At 51.1% G+C, this 25,660-nt stretch overlaps 13 protein-coding genes across 13 annotated transcripts; 6 read left to right on the top strand and 7 right to left on the bottom strand.

Moving 5' to 3' along the window:
* Positions 1 to 238: 238 nt before the first annotated feature.
* HO173_010126 (uncharacterized protein) lies at positions 239 to 1,301 on the top strand (the record flags this gene model as incomplete). The annotated part of the gene is made up of 4 exons (XM_037312012.1): positions 239 to 280; positions 329 to 357; positions 413 to 932; positions 1,002 to 1,301. 4 exons carry the CDS (start codon positions 239 to 241, stop codon positions 1,299 to 1,301), a joined length of 891 nt encoding a protein of 296 aa, XP_037161026.1.
* Positions 1,302 to 1,309: 8 nt separating this feature from the next.
* HO173_010125 (uncharacterized protein) lies at positions 1,310 to 2,068 on the bottom strand (the record flags this gene model as incomplete). Its single annotated transcript, XM_037312011.1, has 2 exons — positions 1,310 to 1,329; positions 1,654 to 2,068. The coding sequence occupies 2 exons, from the start codon at positions 2,066 to 2,068 to the stop codon at positions 1,310 to 1,312; spliced, it is 435 nt and encodes a 144-aa protein (XP_037161025.1).
* A 2,517-nt stretch (positions 2,069 to 4,585) lies between these two features.
* HO173_010124 (uncharacterized protein) lies at positions 4,586 to 5,265 on the top strand (the record flags this gene model as incomplete). The annotated part of the gene is made up of 4 exons (XM_037312010.1): positions 4,586 to 4,627; positions 4,740 to 4,804; positions 4,866 to 5,090; positions 5,142 to 5,265. The coding sequence occupies 4 exons, from the start codon at positions 4,586 to 4,588 to the stop codon at positions 5,263 to 5,265; spliced, it is 456 nt and encodes a 151-aa protein (XP_037161024.1).
* A 638-nt stretch (positions 5,266 to 5,903) lies between these two features.
* On the top strand, positions 5,904 to 9,014 carry HO173_010123 (uncharacterized protein; the record flags this gene model as incomplete). Its single annotated transcript, XM_037312009.1, has 5 exons — positions 5,904 to 5,908; positions 5,964 to 5,995; positions 6,056 to 6,150; positions 6,248 to 8,688; positions 8,744 to 9,014. The coding sequence occupies 5 exons, from the start codon at positions 5,904 to 5,906 to the stop codon at positions 9,012 to 9,014; spliced, it is 2,844 nt and encodes a 947-aa protein (XP_037161023.1).
* Positions 9,015 to 10,919: 1,905 nt separating this feature from the next.
* On the bottom strand, positions 10,920 to 11,594 carry HO173_010122 (uncharacterized protein; the record flags this gene model as incomplete). The annotated part of the gene is made up of 1 exon (XM_037312008.1): positions 10,920 to 11,594. The coding sequence occupies one exon, from the start codon at positions 11,592 to 11,594 to the stop codon at positions 10,920 to 10,922; it is 675 nt and encodes a 224-aa protein (XP_037161022.1).
* A 2,960-nt stretch (positions 11,595 to 14,554) lies between these two features.
* On the top strand, positions 14,555 to 15,750 carry HO173_010121 (uncharacterized protein; the record flags this gene model as incomplete). Its single annotated transcript, XM_037312007.1, has 2 exons — positions 14,555 to 14,801; positions 15,488 to 15,750. 2 exons carry the CDS (start codon positions 14,555 to 14,557, stop codon positions 15,748 to 15,750), a joined length of 510 nt encoding a protein of 169 aa, XP_037161021.1.
* Positions 15,751 to 15,775: 25 nt separating this feature from the next.
* Positions 15,776 to 16,288, top strand: HO173_010120 (uncharacterized protein; the record flags this gene model as incomplete). Its single annotated transcript, XM_037312006.1, has 1 exon — positions 15,776 to 16,288. One exon carries the CDS (start codon positions 15,776 to 15,778, stop codon positions 16,286 to 16,288), a length of 513 nt encoding a protein of 170 aa, XP_037161020.1.
* Positions 16,289 to 16,583: 295 nt separating this feature from the next.
* HO173_010119 (uncharacterized protein) lies at positions 16,584 to 17,466 on the top strand (the record flags this gene model as incomplete). Its single annotated transcript, XM_037312005.1, has 3 exons — positions 16,584 to 16,697; positions 16,751 to 16,968; positions 17,295 to 17,466. The coding sequence occupies 3 exons, from the start codon at positions 16,584 to 16,586 to the stop codon at positions 17,464 to 17,466; spliced, it is 504 nt and encodes a 167-aa protein (XP_037161019.1).
* A 288-nt stretch (positions 17,467 to 17,754) lies between these two features.
* Positions 17,755 to 18,240, bottom strand: HO173_010118 (uncharacterized protein; the record flags this gene model as incomplete). Its single annotated transcript, XM_037312004.1, has 1 exon — positions 17,755 to 18,240. One exon carries the CDS (start codon positions 18,238 to 18,240, stop codon positions 17,755 to 17,757), a length of 486 nt encoding a protein of 161 aa, XP_037161018.1.
* Positions 18,241 to 19,396: 1,156 nt separating this feature from the next.
* On the bottom strand, positions 19,397 to 19,831 carry HO173_010117 (uncharacterized protein; the record flags this gene model as incomplete). Its single annotated transcript, XM_037312003.1, has 1 exon — positions 19,397 to 19,831. One exon carries the CDS (start codon positions 19,829 to 19,831, stop codon positions 19,397 to 19,399), a length of 435 nt encoding a protein of 144 aa, XP_037161017.1.
* Positions 19,832 to 20,314: 483 nt separating this feature from the next.
* Positions 20,315 to 20,980, bottom strand: HO173_010116 (uncharacterized protein; the record flags this gene model as incomplete). The annotated part of the gene is made up of 2 exons (XM_037312002.1): positions 20,315 to 20,879; positions 20,934 to 20,980. The coding sequence occupies 2 exons, from the start codon at positions 20,978 to 20,980 to the stop codon at positions 20,315 to 20,317; spliced, it is 612 nt and encodes a 203-aa protein (XP_037161016.1).
* A 727-nt stretch (positions 20,981 to 21,707) lies between these two features.
* On the bottom strand, positions 21,708 to 22,790 carry HO173_010115 (uncharacterized protein; the record flags this gene model as incomplete). The annotated part of the gene is made up of 1 exon (XM_037312001.1): positions 21,708 to 22,790. One exon carries the CDS (start codon positions 22,788 to 22,790, stop codon positions 21,708 to 21,710), a length of 1,083 nt encoding a protein of 360 aa, XP_037161015.1.
* Positions 22,791 to 23,621: 831 nt separating this feature from the next.
* On the bottom strand, positions 23,622 to 25,539 carry HO173_010114 (uncharacterized protein; the record flags this gene model as incomplete). The annotated part of the gene is made up of 2 exons (XM_037312000.1): positions 23,622 to 24,161; positions 25,135 to 25,539. The coding sequence occupies 2 exons, from the start codon at positions 25,537 to 25,539 to the stop codon at positions 23,622 to 23,624; spliced, it is 945 nt and encodes a 314-aa protein (XP_037161014.1).
* Between the last annotated feature and the right edge of the window lie 121 nt (positions 25,540 to 25,660).

Below are 25,660 nucleotides of genomic sequence, written 5' to 3'. Positions count from 1 at the left end.
TACGGGTCAGTAGTCATACGTTGATAGAGGCGAGATGAATTTCGCAACATTAATTGTCCGACGGGAAGCTGCATAAAGTGATAACCAATCAAATAGCAATCAGCTTCTCAATGCGTCTACCCCACTTTATGCTTTCTCATCAATTCCGCCTCTTCCCACAAACTGTTGTTCTTCACATAAGCATTTTCCAAGAGTTGAAGAACAATCGTAACTTTTAATTGAGAGAAAAACGCCAAAGATGCGTTCATCATCCCAAGCGCTCTCTTTTCTGGTTCCCCTGGTGAGCTGAGTGCGAGGAGAACGTTTGTCTCAGCTGACGCCAACCTAGCTCCTGGTCGGACTTGTGGTGACTGGCGGGTTCGTCCAGACCCCATTTCTATTGTCACGTAGAATAGTGCTAATTGCTTTGCAGCATCGCCCTGTACAGGATCCGAGCATTCTCGTTGCCCATCTCCACGGTCACCGCCACAGCAACCATTATCCTACCCGTAATAACCGGCGTCACTCTACGTGGCGCTCAAAGGTTGCGCATCCGCGAAAATGGCTCCAATGCACGTGCCAAGATGTCCTTCTCCTGGCCTGCTCTAATTGTTCTCGTGCTGCTCATCATCTACGAGACTGTGATTGCTACACTAGCTCTCACTCATGTCGCTCCCCCAAGCGAGTTGATCTGCGGCCTAGAGCGTCAATGGGGCGCCCTATTCTCGAGCAAGAACGCAGACGCAATCCGGAGAATTCAAGAGCAATTTCAGTGCTGTGGTTTTCGTAACGTCCAGGACAGAGCATGGCCATTTCCGGATAGGAGCCATACCGCCAGAGCTTGTGTCGAAGCTTTTGGTAGAGGCAGCAGTTGCCTTGGTGGATGGAGACAGATGGAACAAGTCACTGGCGGACTGATTCTATTGGTTGCTGTTGTGGCTTTTCTGCTCAAGGTTAGGCGCCCAATCCGCCCCATCGCGTCTTTCTAATATCAACAGCAAATTGCTAACTGCGATTGCTAGCTGCTGATGCTCGTCCTCTACCGAACACAAAGCCCGTTCCTCTCGTCCGCGTGGACTGCTCGTTCCTCCCTCACGGACGCAGAAGGCGAGGATAATGGCCGCAGCAGTGGTAACGGAGATGGGGACAATATCCGTGGAAGAATAGTAGACGCGTATCACGATGAACCTCCACCAGAGATTGAAGGGCAAGCGGCTAGCTCTCAGCCAGAGGAAAGAGGCACTAGCGCATCAGACCGTCGTGGCTTGTTAGTACAGCCATCAGGGATCCAGAACGAGGAAAATGAGTGGAGAGAGGGTTGAAGCTGAGATCAGACACTTGGCCAGGGATCTAGATTGATAGTCAGGGCGTAAGTAGCGGCTCCCGAACAGAGAGCTGCTCTTTAACAGGAACCAAGGCTTGAGAAGCACGATTTTCCTTTATGGAGGCAAAGTTGTGGCCACGGATAAAGCAATGACCATTAGCTATCAGCAACCACAACCACGAATAGGGTGATCAGAACAATTAATAGGGTTACTATTAGAACCTGATGATGCCAGCCTCCCGAAAGCGCCTTTCCTTGGGTGAGGAGTCTTTGCTGCTTGAGATACCTGACGCACCCCAGTAGAACCACTACGATCCCTCCACAAGACAGGATAACGCCAAGAATCCTACCTTTCCTAGGGTGGACGTCCTTCAGGACGAACAATTGTGTAACGACTACGCCAAGCGAGATGAGAGCAACGGATGTCCTGAACCAGCCCAGAAACGTCCTTTCGAGAGCGAGGTAGTCGCGGGGGTCACCCCCCGGCGCGCCATGCTCGAGGTTCAAGCGGACGTTGTGAGACCACCAATGCTGCAGTCGCTCGATGTGGCTTGTATCGATACCAGTTGTGGGGCTTTCAGTGGCATTTCGCGGCCTCCCTGGTCGCGCCTCCGCCCGTCCCTCTTGGACCTGGCTTGTGACGCGTTCCTCTAGCTCGATCGTTGTCGGTAGACGGTGACTCGCTTGGCTGTGCCCTGAGATCTCATTGCCTGCTCTTTCCTCACTTTGCTTTCGTCGAAACGGAGCGCGGGTCCATCCAGCCATTGCTGTTAACCATGTCGAGGAATAAGCTCCCTCGGCCCCACCATTTTTTCTTGGTGTACCTTAGGGTCCAAAGGTAAGGCTGATATACCACGCTAAATATACATTTCTGTTTAAAACCAGTAGTGTAAAAATGTACTCAGTTCCTTACAACTGGAATCCGTGAGGCACTGAGGAGAGATGATCCAGTGCATTGAAGAGACCGTCTCAACTGCTTTCTCTCTTAAAGTCTTAACATCTCTATCTCCCACTGCCAAAATTGGCGAGCAGCTCAGATCGATACACTTGCGATTACATGCTGGGCATTCCGACCCGTTTGATCTCATGTCGCGTAAGCTAAATTCCGACAATTGCGTCTAAACCAAATCTGCAACACTTCCTGAAAGGATCATGCGGGCTACAATTTACGATCATCCAAACTTGGAGCCGGGACTGAAGGTCGCTGATATCGGCACCGGCACCGGGTCTGGCTTTCCGCCTGCCTTCATCTTATGACGCTAATGTCGGGTTCATGGAATCTGGAGAGCGCTCGGACTTTCACAATCTCCAGCCCAACTCGATGGCTTTCACATCAACCCCTCAGTGCCGACCCAAAGAGCGGCTACCTGGCGATTTCAACGATTATGAATACGATGGGTTTGGCGAGCTCCTGAGAACTTCGTTGGCAAACATGACATCCTTCATGTCCGACTCTTCCTCCTTGTTGCTAACGACCACCACCGACAGCGCTCTGGCAGCCGATGTCGTTGAGGCCTAAATGAAGACTACCGTGCTCCTCTCTCATGAGGAAAGGATGAGACTCACCAACCGGCAACACTCTACCCGTTATATTTCTTGCCAACACAGTTGGATCGTTCTTTCCAGGCACTTCCACAGTGCCCCAGTTCTGAATTTCGGGTTCGATGGGTTCTCACATCTGCAGCAAGCGGGCCGACACGACGCCACTGTCTAGTAAGCTTAAAAAGGCGCACTTTTGCCTTTCAACATCGTGTGACCCCAGCGATAATCCTGACGGGCTCATACACGCTCATCATTGTTGCTTGTAATATCCAATTTTGCACCGAACCTGTGTTATTTCTTCAAAGTCCTGTGAGCAAAGGAGGACATAGCTTCATGCCGTTCTAAATTGCAGATTATGGGCGAACCTAAATCTCGTTGCACATCCTTGCAGAGGGAAAAAAGCTGCTGAAAGGAGATGACCATCGCTTGTTTCACTTGTCAACCTACTCACATTCATCATCCGATTAGAATTGTTTGCTACTCAACTCACGGGTACCCTCTTGGACGATAGACTCTCTCCGGGGGCTTCTCGAGGCATGAGATGCGATAAGACGACATGCAGAGTACCTTCTCCGGAGCATATTCCTCTCTGCAACGCTTTCCCTAATCAGTGTTTTGGGCGCTGAGCTCCAATATCACGTACTGCATGGTACCAACTTTGGAAACCTTTGTAGCCAAGTTCTCTGCCGTTCTATGCGTTCCTGCATGCATCAACTATGCTAAGTGCCTTTTTGGTCATGCACTTAGATCATTGTGGTCATGAATGTATACCCACCCGCACAAACGCTTTCTTTTCCTTTCTTTTTAGAACAGTGGCTAGAAGCTGTTGGAGTCGGCTGAGTTTTGGGCATGGCTACGTTCTTCTTATTGGTTGCTGTGATGCATGCTCATGCTCATGCTCATGCTCGTGCTAGACTGGAAAGGGCAGGCTCTGCATGGGATGGTCTTCATGCAAGAGATCGTGAGGATCGACGACGGGAAAGTGATCGGTGCTCGGTATATTGGAACAGCTTCTGGAGAAAGGATCGAGGCTTGATGGGCCCCACGGATGGAACCGTTCTATCCCAGTGGTTCAGTATTGTTGTTGGGTAGAAGAGATGGTTAGTGAGCGCCCGGGCGCGCGCCAAAGTCTACACTATTTGATAGTCTGCCTCATATGTAATCGGTAGTAGAGTTGTCGAGACTAAGTTTTGCGCTCAGCCCAGGCACGTGCTCCTTTCCGTTGCCGTCGTGGAGCCTACTGGTGAAAAAGATCTACAGAGGCCCAGATCCATTGTATTGAATCGTCCCGTTTTAAGGCGTCATGCAGCACGAAAATGATGATGCATGGAGATACTAATTTCGGATGGTCAGAGCGCCACCGCAATGGGAGGTTTCAAACCCGATCACTACATCGACGATGCCTGGTATTTTACACTCGAATTATCGATAAGAAAATTGAAGAGTAGCATGTAATGAGGAAGTTTATCTCGTACAAAAGGAGTTTTACCATCAAACCTTGCGTTTGATAGACTGTCGAGTCAGCCAATCTTGGCAGTCTTGGCGATCTTGGCGATCTTGGCGAGAGGTCCCGGCAGTTTGTCAATTCCCCGAAGCGGCGAATTGCTCGGGAGCTCGCATGAGGGTCACGCCCCAAACACGAACACCTCCCAACCATCACCTCTCACGCATCCCACATCAGTGCAATCTTCCATCATCCCAAGATCAGCTTCAAATCCAAGTCCAAGTTCAAGTCAGAAAATGACTACACCGGCGCGTAGACGCCTCATGCGTGATTTCAAAGTACTATGCCCCAATAAGTCTTCTGTCCCTACCTATTGCTGGCTTTGCTGATCCTCCAAAACGACAAATGGGGCCTGGGTCACTGCTTGAGCTAACAAACATTTTGACTTAGCGTATGCAAACAGATCCACCAGCAGGTGTCTCAGCGTCTCCTATCGCCGACAATGTCATGACCTGGTACGCATCCCTACTCGTGCAGACAGGGTGGGGCCAAATGGGCTCACTTCTATGAACAAAGGAATGCTGTGATTATAGGACCTGCAGACACACCTTTCGAAGATGGAACGTTCCGTCTAGTCATGCATTTTGAAGAGCAGTATCCCAATAAACCACCAGGAGTCAAGTTCATCAGCCAAATGTTTCACCCAAATGTCTATGGGACGGGAGAGTTGTGCTTGGATATCTTGCAGAACAGGTGGAGTCCTACGTATGACGTGGCTGCGATTTTGACAAGCATTCAAAGGTACGCGGAGGTCTTGCAAGCGTGTTATAGATGCTAACAACTCACGCCTAGTCTACTCAACGATCCCAATACTTCATCTCCTGCCAACGTCGAAGCATCGAACCTCTACAAAGATAACCGCCGAGAGTACACGAAAAGGGTTCGGGAAACAGTGGAGAAGAGCTGGGACGATTAGGGAGGATAATCACAAGTTTGGATCATACTCAAGCATGCTCCTAAGAGAGCAGGCGCACTGGTGTATCTTGAAACGAGGAAATTTATGGGGTCAAAAGAGTTTTGTCTATATGGGCATCTTGATGTCATGATTGAGCGTGGAGTTTGGATGCAGAGGCGTTGGCGGTCTTCGCAATGCAGGACGCTCAGTCCAAGCTGCGAATCATACGAAGCATCATTCATAAACAAGAGACCTCTGTGAGCAAGGATGCACGGAGACGGGTTCTTTGCATTACCGCATGCGGCCTACCGCAATTGCGCATAGAACCTGTCCCGAAGCTTTGGTTCGAGCATAGTAAACATAAAGCCTTTAGATACACTGCAATTCTCTATATTCACGCATATGATCCCATGATTGATTTGATTCTGTGTTAAAATCAAGTGTTGATATCATGATCGCTGCTCCTAAAACGACCCTAGTGGATGTTTATCAGCGCGTCACCCCGAAAACGGCACCCTTGGACCAAAATGTCCCCTTCTGCCTCCAGATATCAACACCACCGATTGCTTTGGTCTTTGTAGACTTCCATGCTGTCCACTCGCCAGAAGGGTCTTGAGGTAGCATAGAGACGTCGGTGGTCTTGGACTAAGCCCTTCGCCATGGCGTAAGTGCCGTGGAAGACGTCGCACATGCAGCCCCTACTGACACGAACGTTTCAGGAGCGCCGCGAATGCAGGAAACACAATAAAAGGTACCGACATACTATTAGGTTAATGTACGGCCGATACAAGAGCTGATATTCTCTGCACAGTGGTTGCGCGGTTTCGTCCCCCGAACAAGGCAGAGCTAGCGAGTGGAGGAGATCAAATAGTGGATTTCGAGACGGATGATACATGCAGCATCAATGTACGCGAGGAAGCACTAATCCCCTGTACCTAGAGCTGCCACGGCTGTTTGTTGAGGGAACATTGGCAATTGAATACCATGGCTAACGCTATCGCAGTCTCATGAAGCAGCCGGCGCATTTACCTTTGACCGGGTATTCGACACAACCTCGCGGCAAACAGATGTCTTCGATTTCTCAATCCGCTCTACGGTCGACGACATACTCAACGGCTACAATGGCACGGTCTTCGCCTATGGGCAGACTGGGGCGGGGAAGTCCTACACGATGATGGGCGCCGATATTGACGATGAGGATCAAAGAGGAATCATACCCCGGATAGTGGAGCAGATGTTTACCAGCATATTACGGAGTCCTGGGAACATCGAATACACCGTTCGGGTTAGCTATATGGAGATCTATATGGAAAAAATCCGGGATCTGTTGGTACCTCAGAATGACAATCTACCGATACACGAAGAGAAGAGCAGGGGAGTCTATGTCAAGGGCCTCTTGGAAATCTACGTCTCGAGTGTCCAAGAAGTCTATGAGGTCATGAGGAGAGGAGGTGCTGCCAGGGCTACGGCTGCGACGAACATGAACCAAGAGTCTTCACGGTCACACTCGATCTTTGTCATCACTATCACCCAGAAGAATGTTGAGACAGGCTCAGCTAAAAGCGGGCAACTCTTCCTCGTCGATCTTGCTGGTAGCGAAAAGGTTGGGAAGACAGGTGCCAGTGGACAGACGCTTGAAGAAGCTAAGAAAATAAACAAGAGTTTGAGCGCGCTGGGAATGGTGATCAACTCGCTCACAGACGGCAAATCGACACACATACCGTACCGAGACTCGAAGCTCACTCGGATTCTGCAAGAATCACTGGGTGGTAATTCCAGGACTACCTTGATCATCAATTGCTCGCCAAGCAGCTATAACGATCAAGAGACCCTAAGTACACTGAGATTTGGTGTCAGGGCTAAGGCTATCAAGAACAAGGCCAAGATCAACGCTGAGCTCAGTCCACTGGAAATGAAGCAGCTACTGAAGAAAGCGCAAAACCAAGTCACGACGTATGAGGTCTACGTCTCAAGCTTAGAAGGAGAGGTCCAATCATGGCGCAGCGGGGAGACAGTACCCAAAGAGAAATGGGCTCCTGCATTAGCTGCTGGTGGAGTAGCCGGTGCGCGAGCAGAGTCGCGTCCTGGCAGACCAGGCACACCATCCAGATTGCAAGAAATTGGCAGGTCAGAGACACCCAGCCGATCGGAATCGAGAACTGGAGATCGAGCTTCTACTCCTAGCATTGTACTCGAAAAGGACGAGCGAGAGGAGTTTTTGCGACGAGAAAACGAGCTGCAGGACCAGGTGGCCGAGAAAGAGTCTCAACTATCTACAGCAGAACAGGCTTTAAAAGAGGCGAAGGAAGAGCTTCAATTATTGAAAGAGAACAGCTCTCGAAAAGGCAGAACAAATGAGAAGCTTGGCAGCGAGGTGAACGAATTGAAGATGCAGCTTGAGAGAGTAGCATTCGAGAGTAAAGAGGCTGCCATTACCATGGACGGCTTGAAGGAAGCCAACTCGGAACTTACCACCGAGCTGGACGAGGTCAAGCAGCAGCTGCTTGACGCAAGAATGAGCGCCAAGGAGACGAACGGTGTTCTCGATGAAAAGGAGAAGAAAAAAGCGGAACGAATGGCACAGATGATGGCCGGCTTCGAGATGGGAGATGATTCTTTCTCAGACAACGAAAGCAAGATCCGAAGATGCATACAACAGGTCGATGCCCTTCATGAGACTAGTGCTGCGGGAGAGATGATTGCGCCTAACGAGCTGCAGGAACTGAGGATCAGACTGGTCGAAGCGGAAGGTATCGTTCGGCAAGCGGATGTGAGCTCGAATGCCACAACCGAGCTAGGTGATGATCGAGACCGAAGAAGAGATCTTGTTGAGCGACTAGCGACCGTCGAACAGGAGTACGAAGAGCTAATGGAGCGCAACCTCTCTGAAGCGGACATCGACGAGGTCAAGAGCAGGCTGTCAGAACTCTACACCAGCAGGAGGGAAACACAAGCTCAAATGATCAAAGACATGCGAGAAGACCTGGCGCGAAAGGACGAGGAGAATCATCGTCTGAAAATGAGCGTCGAAGAATCTCAACGTGCTCCCAGGACCAACGGGGCAACTCAACCGACAGCAACCAGCAGGACTGTTCAACAGCAGATCGCCGACTTTGACGTCATGAAGAAGTCGCTGATGCGGGATCTTCAAAATCGCTGCGAACGTGTGGTGGAGCTCGAGATATCCTTAGACGAGACCCGCGAGCAGTATAACAATGTGCTTAGATCATCCAACAACCGGGCACAGCAGAAGAAGATGGCCTTTCTAGAGCGAAATCTAGAACAGCTAACCCATGTGCAAAGACAACTTGTTGAGCAAAACGGAAGTCTCAAGAAAGAAGTCGCGATTGCGGAGAGGAAGCTGATGGCAAGAAATGAGCGAATTATGAGTTTAGAGGCGCTACTGCAGGATAGTCAAGAAAAGTTGACGGCAGCGAACCACAGGTACGTAGCACCGGGTAAATGCAGAGCAAGCAGCTGACCACCACATCTTCTCCAGGTTCGAAGCACAACTCACCGCAGTCAAAGAGCGACTCGAAGCCGCCAAGCACGGCTCCACGCGTAACATGTCATTAGCATCTAACAACCCTGTCGGTTTCAACTTTGGAGGAGCAGGGTCGCGGATAGCAAAACCCTTACGAGGGGGCGGCGCGAACGAGCAAATGAACGGCGCAGGTCCCAACCTGCCTGTATTGAGTGGGCTGCAGGCGCAAGAGGCAAACGGTAGTCCAGGCGGGAAGAGGAGCAGTTGGTTCTTTGATCGCCGTTGATAGATTCTGAGCGATACCACGTGAGTCTTGGGCGACACAGATACTTGGGTATGAGATATTTTGTCAGGTCTGCTCGTAATTCTGCGTCGGAGATGTACCCTTATACCCCAGCATCGGAAGGGGAATGGAGTCGTGGGCATGCCGGCGCATACACAAACATTTTCAAATACCCACTTACCTTGCACATCTAACCGCGCTTCAAGAGCGCGGTCATAGCTTGCCATCCTTCCCCGATCCGTATTGCGAATTACATAGCACCGATCGGTATAATTTTCAGCCGTCATCTCCCCGCCCCTCCCTCTTTCCGACCAATCGCACGGATGAGCAAATCATCGTCGACTGACACATCTGGATCCTTGGTTGGTATGTTACGTCTCCTTGTTTCGTTTCGTTTTATTTCGTCTATACTTGCCCCTTGCGCTCCTTCCATCGATGGCGGAGATCAATCACCCCCAAGACTTTTCTCCATAACCGCTATCCGACCGCGGAGTCTCATGCCAAGGATGCAGTCCGCCTTATACGCACGCACCTTCTCCTCCTCCCATCATGCTTCCGTCCGTCCGTTCCCTTTGACCCCACAGCCTCGGCTCCCGTCGTGCCCGGCGGACACGGTCACCACTGTCGGCGCGTGTAAGAGAACGTAGCAAGTGTCATGCGTGCATAGAGGGGATAGATAGATATCGGTTCGCGATAGGAAAGGATTGAATATTCAAATATAGAGGGATTTCTCGCAGGTGGGGATAACGATCCTTAGCCAAAAAGTTTGCGAACCCGTCATTTTTTTCGTCTTGTGGGGGGGGGGGGCACCGTGCCCTGCACCTACCTGTCCGACCCCTCCCTCTGCAGGCGCGGAGGTAAAACCCGACCGGGTTCCTCGAGGATTGAAAAACTCGCCAAGGTTGGTCACCGCCGATGAAAACAATCAATCCCGTGGGGAACCGTCACCGCTGTCGGGCAATCTGTCCGGATTTGTACAAGTCTTGTCGAAGGGGGTTTTGCGCCCGAAGTGCGGGGAGGGTCGCTACGTGCTTTTGTGGATGTTCCCGGCTGGTGGCGTGGATGGGGTTGGAGGGGCGGGTGGTGGGTTGGTGAAGGGTTGGGGGAGGGGAGGGGGGGGGGAGGATGGAGGATGGATGGATGGGATGGGATGGGATGGGATGGATGGGATGGATGGGATGGGGATGCATGGATTGGGATCTGAAAGCGGCGCGGGGTTTTTTTCGTCGCGGTTTGGGATCTTGGGCTTACTTGTTGTATGTAGATGGCGCTGGGTTGGGGGGGGTGAATGGTATGTTTGGTTGAAGGGGAGGGGGGAGAGGAGGGTTGTTGTTGGGGTTGGGGTTGGTGTTGGTAAGGTCCTGTGTGTGACGGGTTCTTGCGATATGCACACCTAGTTTTAGGAATACGGAGAGAGAGAAAGGGATAGGGGGGGAGTCGGTTTGAGCGATTTGGGGTAGGTTCAATGGTGGTGGAGGGAGGGGGGAAGGGGGGAGGAAGGATGGCGCTGGTGGTGGTTGTTTGGATTCTTTTTTGGGGTCAGGGGGTGCTGATGTGCGCTGGGAAATGGGGGGGGGTTCCTATGTATACTACATGTGCGGGCACTAAAAGCCGCTAGAGACGGATGATGATGATGATGTTGTTGAAACGTGTGTGTAGAATATTATCTAGCTTTGGAAGATTGGCGTCGAGATTCGATGGTCTGCTTCATTCGGAGAAGAGCGGATTGTGAAGTCTATTTCTTGTGTCTGGAATGTTTATAAAGTAGTACACTGTTAACAACAGCACGCAAAAGGTGCATCAACATCCGCTCTATCCGCCGCAAAAAAGCAAAGTCGTCTGTATCTATCTATGTCTTCGTGTCGTTTCCTACCCTATTGTCCAAATCCTCCACCCATCCTCACCGACCTAAACGGGCACCGCCAGCAAAGTAAGCGTCGTACACCCCGGTTGCGTCGTCGGCCCCACTTCCACGGTCCCGCCAATAAACGATCCATCAATGTCCTGTACCGGACACACAAAGAACACCGTCGCTGCCCCCGTCTGACAGGTCAGGGCCCCGCCCACAACCTCGCAGATCGACTTCGTGTCCCCAGCCTCGTCGACAAAGACCTCGTTTTCGAAGTGCAGACTGTCGTACTTGGAGCCGGCGAATATGCTCGCGATGCCTCCGACGAACTCATTCTCGAGCGTGCCGTCGGCGTTGATGTTGAAGGTCGAAAAGGACGCCACTTGGTCCGGTTCGGCGGCGAGGAAGAGGACCAGGAGGCCGTTGCCGCTGGTGTCGGAGCCGATGGAGGCGTAGTCGCCGTCGAGGTCGGTGCCGGTGTCGGCGGCGACGAGGAAGAAGAGTTCGGATGATGTCGGGGTGGGCGTTGCTGTTGTGGAGGCGGACGTCGGGGAGGTTGAGACGGAGGTTCCGTTGGCGCTGCCGGTGGGATAGGGCGGTGGACTGGTCGAGGGCAGTGAGATGCCCGTGCCGGTGGCGAGGTAGCGTGGTTTCAGGCCCGCTGGGGGGTAGGCATAGGCAGCTGCTGATGCGATGAAGAGGAAGCTCGAAAGCCAACGGGATTGGAGGAGCATTTTTGCGGTGATGTGACGAGCGTAACGGGAGATGATGCGGTTAGGGAATGGGCAGTGGAGGTCAGTTTTGGGGTCTTTCTGTCCTTCTTATAGTTTGGACTTGAGATAATTATGGAGTAGAGCGGAGGAGAAGCGAAAGGGGAAGGCGAAAGTGATCATGGAATACCCCGAGAGGGAAGATTGAACAGGAAAATGGTCAAAAAGCAGATGATGCTCTTTTGCCATGCTCCACTGGGCACAGGTATTGGTGACATAGATGTCAGCGCAGATGTTTGGATGTTGACTAGCATAGTGACAGCCTGCATAAGTCCTGCATGAGTACCATCTACTTCGGGACGCAGGAAGGAATACTTGTGGACCCGTTCTCGCACTCCACTCGTCCCTATCCGTTACCTTGGCGTATTGCACAAATGTTGATACTTCTCCATTGGAACCATGCCATTGAATCGATGCTCCTCGAATTCTTGAGGCCGACATTGGTAAACAGTGAGAAGGAGGCGAAAATGGGAATTGTTAATGTAGGTTCAATAGCGCTGTACGGAGATTTTGCATTCAGGGCAGCTTGCACCCGTTCCAGAAATAGATTTGGGTAGTTCAAGCCACCAATATTTCCGTACTTTAAAGTACACACAGGGGTTCTCATCCTTCCACGGGAAATGGCATATTGCTTGTTGAAGCACCGAGGAAGCTGCTCAGCGACGAAATCTGTCACAACGTCACGAATACGACCACAGTCAAGACAGTGAACTCGGAACACATTTCAATCTGCTGATTCACTTACCAGTCTACCTCAATTCAAGCCCGGTCGTCGACTCAATTGGAGCCGAGTCGAAAACCTCACCTTGAAGTAGAAGTCTCTTGGGGGGTACTTTAGGGGTGCTTTGGTGACTCGAACCCTAAAACGACTGCGGCAATCTTGTGTAGAGCCTGGACTTGACGCCGCATCGGGTGGTTATCATTCATGCTTTTATTATAGAGCCCCAACGATGACATCTCATTTATAAATGCCTACGGAGGTCTGCACCAAAAGTCCTGCACCATGCCAAGGAAAGGGTCCAGATGTCGGATATCGCCCCACCTCAAGGGTTTCCTGCCTGGACCATGCGCTTAGAATTTCGGAATTGCACCTGAACCCAGCCCCTTCGGGGCTCAAGGACCCTATAGCGCCCACATGGATCCCTAAAAGTTGCGCTCCCTAAAGCTAGTTCTAGGTTTCCCACTGCAGGGCCGCCTTCCGAAAATAGGATTAGGGTTGGTGCTAGCGCGGGTGCAGGTCTTTTGGTGCAGACCTCCCTACCGAGAGATTGGAAAGATGAGGGTAAAATGTGAGGGTTTTGGTGGGGGCCTCCCAGCTAAACTAGCTTAGTCCAGCGGGCCGATCGGTCCGTCTCGGCAGCCTAAGTTTTCCGTCGCCAGCTCCCTCTTCAAGATCGTTTATGGCGTCCGACCGACTACCGGCACCTCGTCCGGGACAGCCACAGCTCGGCTGGTATAGGAAAAGCTCCAGCTGCTCGGAGCACGACGACTTCAAATGCCTCGGTTGTAAGTGTAGGGTCGAGCGATCGTGCGGACAGCGGCAATACTGCAGGTGGAAGTATTGCTTCAGTGTAGATGATAGAAGTTTGGACGGAGAAAGAGTTGATGGTATTGGACATTAGTGGCAAAAAAATCTAATGACCCCGTGCAGCGACCCTGTGTTGCTGTTTTCGTTGTCAGTCTTGCCTATGTTTAGCCATATATCTCCTCTCTTGATCCTTTTTCCCCACAGCTCGTCCCTCGGCAATACTAACGTAAACTCCTGCGAAGGTATAACAGACAACGATTCATCCATACATGTCAATGGTAGAGCTACTGGGGTTTTCCTTCAAATGCCCAGCGATTTATCCTCCGGTATTCGAGAAACCTGTTTTTGAATAAATCTTGCTGGGGCTTCGACTTCTATGTCATTGGCGCTTTGTCACGATGCCCTATTCCCTTGTAGATGTTACTCGGGGATGATTCGCGCTAAGAATTCCCTGCCAGCACACACACCACACACACTATGGATCAAAAACGCAACCTCGAAAACATTTTCCGACTCTTCTTGTTCTCGGCAGGTCTCAGCAAGGCAATCAGCAAACATGAAGCAGTCTATAAGAAAAACCCTCTCTCTGCCTTTCCCACCAACGTTCCTATCCCTGACAACGCTGCCAAACCAAAATGACTACTACTGCAAATCCCAGCCTGCAGCCACCTTTAGGAGGGTCGTTTCGATCCCTATTGCCCAAAACACGAGCACGTGTCGACTCCAATTTTACATCCAGCCCCGACACCAGTAGCCCCCTAGGGACCAGAAATGCCCTCCGATCATAGGGGCCTGCGGATGTGAATTCAAACCCTACGACATCGGGACCAGAGACAGCGTGCACAATGAGCCAGCTAAGAGACCTCAGTTAGAAGGTATTTGTGAATTCATAGCATTAGTCGCGATAGGTCTTGTAGGCTCAATGATGCTCCCACATCTACCATGAGCCGCATTTCACGACCATGACACGCAACGCCATCCAAAAACGCGACTTCGATAAAGATAGTTCCGACAGACTTCACAGGATGCTAGGCATCGACCCCTTCCCCCAACGAAACAGACAAGGCGGTCAGACGAATTGCACCTATACCATGGCTCCTCGGACACAACTATCCGACCTTGCCAAACCGCCTCGAGGCCGTGATCCGGCGCGCGATCCAGGAAGACACCACATTCAGTGGGAGTGAGCGCCAACACTGCTACCGCATGCTGGGCATGGACGAAGGGGCCATCGCCGCAAGGAACAGACACCACGAATGCCCAACCTGCGGCACGCCAAAAGGTTACCGTACGGATGGAGGTCCGGCATCGGTGTCGGACAGGTGGCGGGGGCCACCGAACCGGAGAACCGGGATGTACCACGATCAACCTTTGGCAAATCGACATCCTTAACCGAATGCATGCCGGTAGAAGCCAGGCTATCCCGGCGCCCGCACCGTCCTCTCAACAGCCGCACGTCTCCTTTCGGCCGCCTGAACCTCCGCTTGACTCTGGTGGTCGAAGGGATAGCCTTTTCGGTGTGGGCGATCTAGGTGAGGGATCCTCTCAGTTACCGCGTGTCGTCTTTCGGCCGCCTGAACCTCCGCTTGACTCTGGTGGTGAAAGGGAGCTCAGTGAGCTTGTTTCGGGTGAGGATGATCTAGGTGAGGGCTGGGACTTCGGTAAAGAAAGACGATGAATCGTCTCAGGCGGTAGAGAAGGGTCTTCATACAAAGCCGTTCTTCGGGAGTTTACTCGGTTCCCAGCTTCCAGTCAGAGTACTCATAGAGAGAACGCAAGGCGCTTTCACTTATGTCCTCGTGGATTCCAGAAATGAAACACTTGACAGAGCGATGACACCAATAGATCAAACGACATCCCACTAAGTGGAAAAATCTATTGGTGTCCTCGCTTCATCAAGTAATTCACTTCTGGAATCCATGAGTAGACTTGAATCCAATTAAACGGGATACCTAATACGCTATACCTAACTCCCTTCCACGTCAAAACCACAAATAGCAAGATCATGACGCAATATCTTAGGATCTGAGATGAAGAGCAGGCATTCAAAAGTATAGGACCTTACCTCGATTTTCCGCGCATATCTTTGGATGTTAACTAGTATAATGGCATCCTACATAAGTCCTATGTAAATACTATCTACTTCGGGACGCACGAAGAAATACTTGTATACCCGTTCTCGTACTCCACTCTAGAGCCTCACTTCCTCTTCATTTCAGTTCTTTTCAACCATCCTTTTTACCCACAACTACCCACACATTCTTCGCACATTCTCTCCACATACTCCCTTTCCCTCTTTCGATGCGAGCATGCTGACGGCTGCCTGCAGTGGCCCCTACTTGCTATGTTGTAAGCGTCGAAGAGGTGCCCGACGAATACGACACCGCACCCAAGCAAGGCGCCCGGATTCCCGGCTCCCAAGCCAACCGTTTCAGCATGGACTCAGACGACGAGGGAGACCCAATGCAGACTGACAGCAATGCCGCCGGTCCTTCCACCTTCCCTCCTGACCACGACTCCATGGACCGGGAGCGCTGGGAGTACCCTGAGGAGTCGGCCGACGAGCCTCCGCGCGCTCGTACTCCGCCGTGACCCTGACCTCCCCTGACGTACAACCATGACGAGTCCAAAGGACGAAGGAGAGCGAAAGATAACCAAAGCCGGAGCAGGGGTCCTAGGGGCCCAAAAGCACAAGGAGCTCCAGTCAGGAAGAGAGGCTGGTGAAGGTCTGGCCCCTCTTAGCACCCGCCCGAACAAAAGACGTGCCGAAGACAGTGATACAATGAGTGTCGGATCATCTCGTGCTTCGAAACCGAAAGCAGGCCTCAGCAAAAAGCGAAGACGACTTGATCTCAACAAACCCGGTGCTTCCGACTCCGGATCTCCTCGCATGCTATCTGAAAATCCTTCGTTAAAGTCTGCTAGCAAGGGATCCAAGATGACCGACGTGCTATCAGAGGCCAACAGACCAAAAGTCCTACCCAAGCACCTGCCGGGGCTCAAATCGTCAGATGATCAAGTTCACTTGCCAGCAGTGCTAACCCTTCGCAACGGAACAACGATTACCCTCACCTATGAGCGAACCGCAGCTCAAGCATCCGAGAGGACGAGGACTTCTGGGAGCAGGTGAAGCAGCGAGTGCACCAGCTGCAACAGGTCTGCTCAGATGAGGTCGACGGGACCATGCTCAGCAGCATGAAGTCTCTCGAATTTCACAGTGCCATCTTCCCTACTATGCTCACCAGGATGTCGGCACTTTCGTACAACAAGCGCCAAGCACATCGGAAAAGACACTTTCAAGATATACCTCAACTTCATCATCACGAATGCAAACCGCATGCTTGAAGATATCAAAAACCCGAGCATCGCACCAGGGATTAAAACACAGGATCAGGGACCGCGAAATCATAAGCAGACTTCTCTCAATGATTCCAGGGACCCACATCGCAGCAGAGGAGCACAACAAGATCGTTCGCCACATTGTCGCCAGCACAAATGAGGCTGCTGAATTGACCAGACGTGAGCTATGCTCCTATGGTGTATCAATTGCAACTATGGCAGACCAAGCTTCTAGAACCAATCAATCATCAAGACCATCGGAGTACATGTGCTAGAGCTGCTGGAACCTGCTACTGCGAAGCAAGCTTCTACAACGCCTGGCAAGCAAAAGCAAGAGGCAGCAGCACATGATAAGCAGCAGGGAATCAAGCAAGAGCCAGGAGAAGAAGATTTCTTCGGAGAGAATAACGGAGGAGGAGATTTGCTCAGCGACGGTGTCGGGAAGCAAGAACAGCAACATGATGGTGATGAGTAATCCGGATCAAACCAATCTGGCCAAAAACGGTGCCACACCCTATCTCCTCACTCCCTTTGGTACTTATTCAAACACTCACCGACGAACGGCCCATCGATGCCGCTGCCCAGAGATCTGGAGCCCAATCTCGATGACAAATTTGTGCTTCACGTCAAGGACCTTTTTGGAAATGAGCAAGAGCAGCAGATCAAGACGAAGAAAAGGCAAAAATCTGTGCTAACACCGCAAGGAACATGAACAGGAAGCAAAGAATGAAGCAGAAAGGCTAAACAAGGAAGCAATGGATGGAACTAAGGCAAGGCTGAAAACCGAGCGCAAGCAGAAAGGAACAGTCTTCGGGCGGAAATCACGGCACCGGTCGCCTCAAAATGGTTGCAGGATACGAAGGTCGTGTGGTCGCTGGGATCAAGCAGAAGGATGGAGCCTTTTTCACTCCTGTCCAGCAAGCCTCATCGTCGCCCACCACGAACTACCAACAGTTTCGCCAGCTGTGACCTGCTATGCTAGCAATGTCCTGCGTTGCTGTCCTGAAGCACATTGGAGGATCTTGGAGGGGGACAGGGGGACCTTTGCACTCAACGATCCAATTTTTGGTCACGACTTACGACTTCGAATACAGTTTTCTGAAGGTCATTTCCTAGTACCTCTCTGCTTGGTCCGGCTCTCACGAGCCCTGGCTCCCAACTGCCTGCTGCATCCCCAGATTCTATGACCCTATGCAGCGACCCTGTTTTGCCTGTCTTGTTGTCAGTCTTGCCTACGTATAGCGAGATATCTCCTCCTCATGACCCTTTTATCCCTTTCCCCTTGACCGCATCCTTGATGATAGCTTCGTCCACATCGCCACATTCCAACATGCCACGATCATTTTTCCCCTTCACCTTGAATGTAAAAGCAGTCCCGTAGACATGCAGTACGCGCGGGACTCCCTTCGAATGCTCATTCGTCACAATTTGCACGTGAAACAAGGTCGAACGATCTCCGGGCGTTGGATCCGGATCCATGATACCGAGGTCAACGAACGAGCGATTATACCAACCATAGCTGTGATTATCTGCGCATGGGTCGTCCTTCAGATCGGGAACGTGGATGAGGTATCTTCGAGGACGCCAGCTACCTTTCGTTGAACCACTCAAACCTCCCGGTTGACTTCGGCAGTGGTCAACAAAGGAGATGGTTTGGATCTCCAGTGCAGCTCCGTTACATGGTCTGCAGATGACCTTGACTGGCTTCGGCTCCTTCGTTGTTGATGACTGGACATCAGTCATCTTGGAGCACACAACATAGAAGCGAGGTTGTGGGAAGTGATCTAAGTTTGCGTCTGCTGACTAGCCAAAGATGTGCGAAACGGTGTATGAAAGACTTGAACGCCTGTGGCAAAGGGTGTCGAGCTCTCGGTTGAGACACTGAAGAGGTTGCAAGGCTGAAAGAAGGTTGGAAGGTTGAAGGAGGCTGGAAGGTTATGAGGTTGGAGGGTTGGAAGGTTGGAGGATTGGAAGGTCGGAAGGCGAAAGAAGGTCGGAAGGTTAAAGAAGGTCAGAAAGCCAAAGAAGGTTGGAAGGAAGGAGAGTTTTGGGCGGTGTGAAGACGAAAGAAAGGGAGGGAAAAGAGGCCTTTTTATACCATTCACACGGTCGCATTGTTTACACTCGCCTTCAAAGACGTTTCGAAAGCTCTTTCTCGATCTCAGATGATCGGCCTTCGATGCCCTCTATCCTGCGACGCGTGCCCCGAGATGGCGGTGAGATGTTTCAGTACGGAGCCAATAATGAACAGGAAAAGGAACAATGCCGGCGTGTCTACTCCTCTCCACTGGTCCGATACTGTCTCGGCCTGGGAGCCTAGAAGGACACATTTCGACTGGGCGACATCTTGTTGGGGGAAAGGATCGTCGCTGTAACTACCCGTTTCATGGGCCTTCTACGCATGTTATCGGTTGCCGCCTTGTGCACTTGGCCCATTGTCCCTTTTCTGCCTCTCCTAGGATTCTTTAGTAGCACATAGTGGAAACCAATAACGGATACTAGCGTACACACCAAAAGTAATCTTCCCATTCGAGAACTATTTAAACAAATTAGTTCTGTTCGCCATATCCAGCGCCGTTCGCATCAGCACCTCGACGACTCCTAGCCTGTACATGTCCCCGTTCACACCCATCACTCGCACGCCGCCAACGCGCACAGTCTTGCACTGGCCACGCAAATGAAGGTAGTTTTTCGCGAAATCATGCTCCATCCTGCCATACTTTGCCCTCCCCAACTTGGCGTACCCCACCTTCTTGAGCCTAAAGACAAAAAAATCTCCGCACGGGCGTACACCGGCAACAGGTCCGAAGTGGTCATTCGCCCGGAGGCCCCACCTCGGAACCGTTGCATATGTACGCAAGGTACGTTCCTTCCCACCCGTCCGAGATAACATTGACGTTTATATTCGCCTCGACAAGGGAGCGAGGATGCCAACCGAATGTATCCCGGTAAGACTGAATGTCGGGAACACGCTTGAGCTTCTCTTAGTGGGAGCGGTTTCGGGGTCGACTTCGAGAGTAGGGACGGAGATCATGTGAGGGGGGTATTTGCGCTTGGCCGGTACGTGGACAACTTCGACTTTGGGGCCAGGACACAGTTTTGATTTGATTGGCGGTGGGGGGAGAGGTGTTTTCGATTGGCACGGGAACGATCTGAACGTTCTTGGGAGGCGACGTCTTAGACTTGCTGGCAGTGGGACGGGAGGAATCGTTCGTTGGTACGCGAGCGACCTGGGGCTTCTTTGCTGGCGTTCTTTTGGTCTGGCTTTTTGAGTATCATTTTCCGACTTGTTGTTCGATCGGTGGATGCTTACCAGTGCCGATGCCTGACTCATTTCGATTGCGTTCAAGAGGGAAAAGGAGTGTGTGGAATGTGACTATGATACGAGATGGTGGAAGGAAATGGGGCTTGAGTAGGTATGAAGAAGAAAAACATGACTAGAAGAGGGTTTCTTGTATTCGTACATGGTCGCCTTGAAAACACTGGACAGGCTCTGGTCCACCTTGAATGGTTTGATTTGAAATCTCCAGACGCAGTGACACATGGAATGAGACATGTATCAGAACCCAAGGCGGAGTGTGTTTCACACACAGATACCATAAGGCTGGCCTAAGCAAAGACTACCGGCGTAACTCGCTACCTTACCTTTCTTGACTACCTTACCAGCCGAACTTCGTACTTTATCTTAGAAGGATGCGGAGTTGCGAGAGTGAAACAGGGGCTATTTTCAGGAAACATCCTGACAGTCAATTACACTAGCACCTTCGCAAGAATTGGTAAATACATGCATGCATCTTCCTTCGTGACCGGTCGCGATTTACGTTCTCTCCGGCGAATACATCAAGAGGTTTCGCAACATAACCTGCGCACGGACGCCATGCGTCGCGTCCACAACAAAACCCTTATCCATGTCAACATATGTCGCCCGCTGAGACTCATCCGGTTCCTTCGAATACGGCTTCCTCATGAAAACGTAAGCGTCTCCATATACCTTGATCGGGGGCATCAGAGTCGCGCGTGGATGGTCGTAGACATCCCGGACCATGTCTTCTAGGTACTGGTTATGTGGAAGTCCCGCATTCGCATCCCGGCACATATACACCATGTAGATCATCGGCTCTTTCCCGATACCGTAAGCCACTTTCTCATTTCCGATCTCAAAGAGGGAGCGATGGGCCCAGCTGAAGGTTTTCGGGTCACTGTGTGACTTCAGGTTGGGAATGTGCTCAAGCTGTTTCTCGAAACCGTTGCACTCGTCCTCGCTGATATCTCCACTGCCGATGTTGGCGAGTGGCATTTTCATCAGACTAAGGGGATCAATTCCGGGCGCATAGGATATGTGAACAACCTTGAGATCGATAGTGGTCGCCATGCTTGATTGACTGTAGTAAATCAGCATGCCAGATTGTGTACGCTGTCCGACAGGGAATGCTCACGGCACCGAAGGTACTCCACCAACCTCCTGGTTAGTAGAAGCCTCCATACTTGACTGACTGCAGGAGGTCAGCATGAATGATCATGTACGCTGTCCGACAAGGGAAGGCTGACGATGAAGGAGGTTGCAGGTAACTGACTGATGCTGGTTGCGGCAAGGAGACGAGCAGATCTTTGCTCGTAAGATGGTGTAAGTTGAAGGTGGAGAGACTGGGAATTCTGTGGCAGAGGAATTGAGCCTTTGAAGAATTTGGGAAAGGTAAGGAGGAAAGAGAGAGAGAAGGTTTGGGGGAGACAGGAGGCCTTTTGTAGTTTACCACCCTAGTTTACCACGCCCTTTTTAGTATCCGTGTTATCGCTTTGAAACATGTCACCTTCAAAGTCGTCGCCCTGGCCTGAAACAGATTACCGAACACGGTCGCTCTCTGACTCGAGGATGCCTGGACTTGACGCCTCCGATGCTCGGAATGACTTTGCGACACTTGTTTCAAGTTTGGAGGCGAGCATCTTTGTACGTATTCAATGAGTCAGTCATGGGTTCTGATACCATGCTGATTTGGACCCGTAGTGTAGACGTGCGCTAGATTCAGGAGACAAGCGCGGTCGGTAGAACATGCAGGTAGCCACGACACAGGCAACAAATTTCTTTTCTAAATGCGCCCGGACCATATCTGGTCGTCCAGCGTACCAGTGCTCCTCAATCACAATTTATCTAGGCCAGTCAAAACTCCTCCCCCCCGGCCTCCCCCCCCACCCAATCTCCCTCCCACCACCGATTACAACTTGATGCCATTACCCTCACCCGGTTTGAAGAAGTTACACAGTAACTTCGGCACATATATCCCATTGTTCCCGCTTTCGATAAAAATGTCTTCCGTGTCTATCAGTGTCGCTCGCCCATCTGGCCCGTATTGCTGCGGATCCCACCTGAAAATGAAGGCGTCTCCATATACCCTCACACCACAAAGATGAGACAAATACCCGTTCAGACGGAGACCTGACCCTGCCTCGAGGCATGTGTACAAGAAATTGTCCGGGGTGACCATCCTATCGTGCATGCTTTGGGTTATTGTCCTCAGATCCGTGTGGGTGAGAAGGGCGAGGAGGGTGCGAAATCCCCAACGGAAAGAGTGTCTGCTTACGCAGTCCCAGAGTTTGGGAAGGTGCACAAGATCTGCTTCGAGCTCTTCGGTGCGGGCGTCGGTGAAAATCAAAGGGGGTCTATCGCTCAGAGCGACCTCCATTATTCTCATGGGAGAGCCATCCCGTGGAATGCGAACGATCTTGAGACTGGTTTGAGAGGATTCTGTCGGCTGCTTGTTGATTGTGGGGTGCTGAGTTGCTGACTGGTTCATGGCTGGGAAATGTTTCATCGGTGGCTGGCTTTGATCAGGGCGTTGCTTGGTCGTTGACTGGGTCTTAGCAGGAGGATGCTTCGTTGCTGGCTGCTCTTCGCCAGTGTTGTCGTTCTTTGGGCGCTTGTCCTTTGCAGTAGCAGCCTTTTCGTTTGGCTGGCTTTCGCGAGTGGTGTCCTTATTTTGGCGCTTGTCTTTTCCTGAAGCAGCCTTTTCGGTGGGCTGGCTTTTGCTAGTGGTATGGTTCTTCGGGGACGGGCTCTTGACATCAGAAGGCTTTCTCGTTGGACGGCTTGCCGCAGTGAGTTGCTCAGTCCCAGGCTGGGTTTTGCTAGCGAAAGGCTTCCTCACAAACTGATTTTTGGTGGTGGTATGCTTCTTCGTCGCCTGACCTTTGGTGGCAGGCTTCTTCGGTGGCTCGGTCAAGACAGTCGTATACTCCGGCTCAGGTCTGGTGCTGGTGCGCGTCGTGGTGGTGTGGCTTCTCATGAATAGACGCGGCATCTTTGAATGACTACCATATAGACCAGCATGCTTCTCTTTTCCTTTTTTTTTTTAGTTCTAGTTCCTAACAGCGTCCCTTCCACATCCTTCCAGCATATTCCTCTTGTTCCTTTCCTGTAGCTTACCACAGATAAGTCTTATGCCCTTCATCGGCTAAAATTAACATCACCTCCTCGCTGAGATTATGCTCCTTGGAAAAGGGATGGGGAACACGTTCGTAAGATGTGAAGGTGATACTGCTATTGAAAAAGTTAAGTCACAACTCCTTTCCCAAAGACGAATTAAACAAATATACAATTGGGGACAAGCCCTATCGAAATCGCCGCCTTGAGGACCATCGGTTTTAAGCTAGTTTGAGCAAGCGTTTTGACTCCTGGGATGATTGGGCATTGTTTTCCTGATGCTCGAAACCTTGAAGATACATGTATCATGTCTCTGGGCGGACATATCCTTGTCTCATGTCCTGAAATGAGTTTCCTTTTAAGGGGCATGCCAAGCAAAGGGAAGCCTGCCTTGCCAGGACTTGAGATGACATTGACGAGTAACATGACGAAGAGGAACAGGGTTCCTTAAATTTTTTATCTCAACGCCTTCCGGAAATTCGACTTGAGACTGCCTTGTTGTCGTGGAGCCTAATGTAGCTCAATGTATTTTGCCACCTCTCACAGTCCTCATTACAGGTACAGTCAATAAGATATAGAGATGATCACAACTCGAGTTGATTGTCTTGTTTCAGCTGTCTTCAAGTTACTCCCGCTCGCCCATTCTAACAACATTCGCCTCAGTATCACAACCCTACTAGGCCCCTCCTACCCGTACCCCTATCTCCCATTACTTCGCAGCCATTGGCGCGAACATGAAACGGGCATGTTTACCCTCCGGAACTGACGCAAGTTCGCCATAACTCGCGTACCCCAACTGATCGCACATCACCTCCTCATCCAGCCTGAAGATGAAAATGTCCCCAAAAGCCCGCGTCTTCCTATGTCCTTCAAAAGCGAAGTTCTTTTTCGAGAGGGACCCAGCCCACGGCTCGTTGCACTTGTACATGAACCACCACCCTTCGTGTTCTTCCGAAACAAGATTACCACCCAACTTCGAGGCGACAAGTGAGCGAGAGTCCCAGTCAAACACGGCGTCCGTGCAGCCTTGTATGTCAGGAACGTGCATGAGCCACTCCTCGTCCCCTTTGGTCTCTTCATCACGGTCCTTGCTTGTTGTGATCTCGGTGGTTTTGAGCTTTATGACGTGGGGAGAACCGTCGACTGGAATGCGAAGGACTTGGACTTCTTTCGCGACCCACTGCTGGACGGAGAAACCTTCGGTGGATTTCGAGATGAAGCGGGACTTTGAAGGAAGTTCCGTCCATTCCTGCTCATGTCAATATGTGATGCTTTGATTGTGAGTACTGTCAAAGGATACTTACATCTCTTGTTCTGGTTGGCATTCTGATTCCGTTGAGGAGGGAGGACCACTTGTGTGGATCAATGAAGAGTATTGTTGTAGAAAGACCAAGGTATGGGAAAAGTTTAGAGGTATGAAGAAGTTTGGAAGATGGGAAGTTATCGTAACAAAGAAAAGGGTGGGAGAAGGAGGCTACTCATAGTACTCACCTGGTTGTTTGAGTACAGTCGCCTCAGACGGGTTCCAAAAAAGCCATTTGGGACTCAACGATTGGACCTGGATTCTCAGACGCCCGAAACATGCATGGCGACACATGTCAGAGGTTCGAGACGAAAGGTAACACTGGTAGCAACTCAAGAGCAAGGCTTACAGCATAGCCAGGCCGACCGGCTATTGTTACGGAAAATTCATGCTACACCATCCCACCTGAATGTCGGAGAGTTGGGCGGAAAAAGTCATGGGTAGCGAATCATCAAGGGTAATCACATTACTTAAGGTTGATCTGACCCCTCGTCTCGTCTATGTTCCTCCAAACAACGCTAGGTCAGTCACGCAAGGCAGAAGCTTTCTCACGCTCAACAAGTTTCAGATAAGAGCGCAGCGCAAGTTTGAGACGCTTGTGTCGTGTCTTGAGTTGGATTTTTAAACATGAACAGTGGCCAGCAGAACGAGCAAGATTTGACAGAGTTACAGCCTTCTATTATTTATGTGACTCTGTGCTCTAATTCCATGCTGACTCAGCCCCACAACACAAATGTATCTTGAAATCAGAAGACGAATGCGGTCAGTGTGAGAAGTAGATGGCTACAAGAAGAATTGATGATACTGTGTAGATGTTTTCGGTCTGTCTGTGGCTGCCCAGTCCGACAGCGCTCGCACCAGCGTCACAATTAGCCTCACTCTTGTCTTCCTCCACCGTTACTCTTCCAAGCTACAACACAGCCAAATTATCAAGTAGTTTTATGGCTCCAGGTTGCTTGGCAAAACCGTAGTCCATGTCCACATATTCTGCTCTTCCAGTAAACCCATCATAAGTGTCCGGTTCCATCCTGAACACGAACGCATCTCCATATACGCGCGCCCCATGAACGGGAGCGAAGAATGCGTTGGCCTTGAGGCCCGCCTTCGAATCATTGCACTTGTACATGAAATAGTCCTCCTTCCAATTGGGACCCAGCTGGGTGGCAGACATAGTATCCAGCGAGCGGTTGTGCCATTCGAAGGACATGGCGCCATTGTTGCAGAGTTTGGGGACGTGCCGAAGATAGGATTCCAGCCCGTCAGAATGCTTGCTCTCGACAATCTCAGGGCTGATAACGAGAAGAGGGACGGATATCAGTTTCATGATGGAGCCATCGAGTGGTATCTGGAGGACTTTCACGGTCGCTTCAGCATTGGGGACCTTGGCTGCGGGAACTTTGGTAGTGCGAGGGTTTTCTCTGACAGGGAGATCCGCCATCATGGGT

The sequence above is a fragment of the Letharia columbiana genome, assembly GCF_014066305.1.
Source record: "Letharia columbiana isolate WasteWater2 chromosome Unknown Sc0000046_s0, whole genome shotgun sequence".
Lineage (NCBI taxonomy): Eukaryota > Fungi > Ascomycota > Lecanoromycetes > Lecanorales > Parmeliaceae > Letharia > Letharia columbiana.
This window is presented reverse-complemented; position numbering and strand designations above follow the sequence as displayed.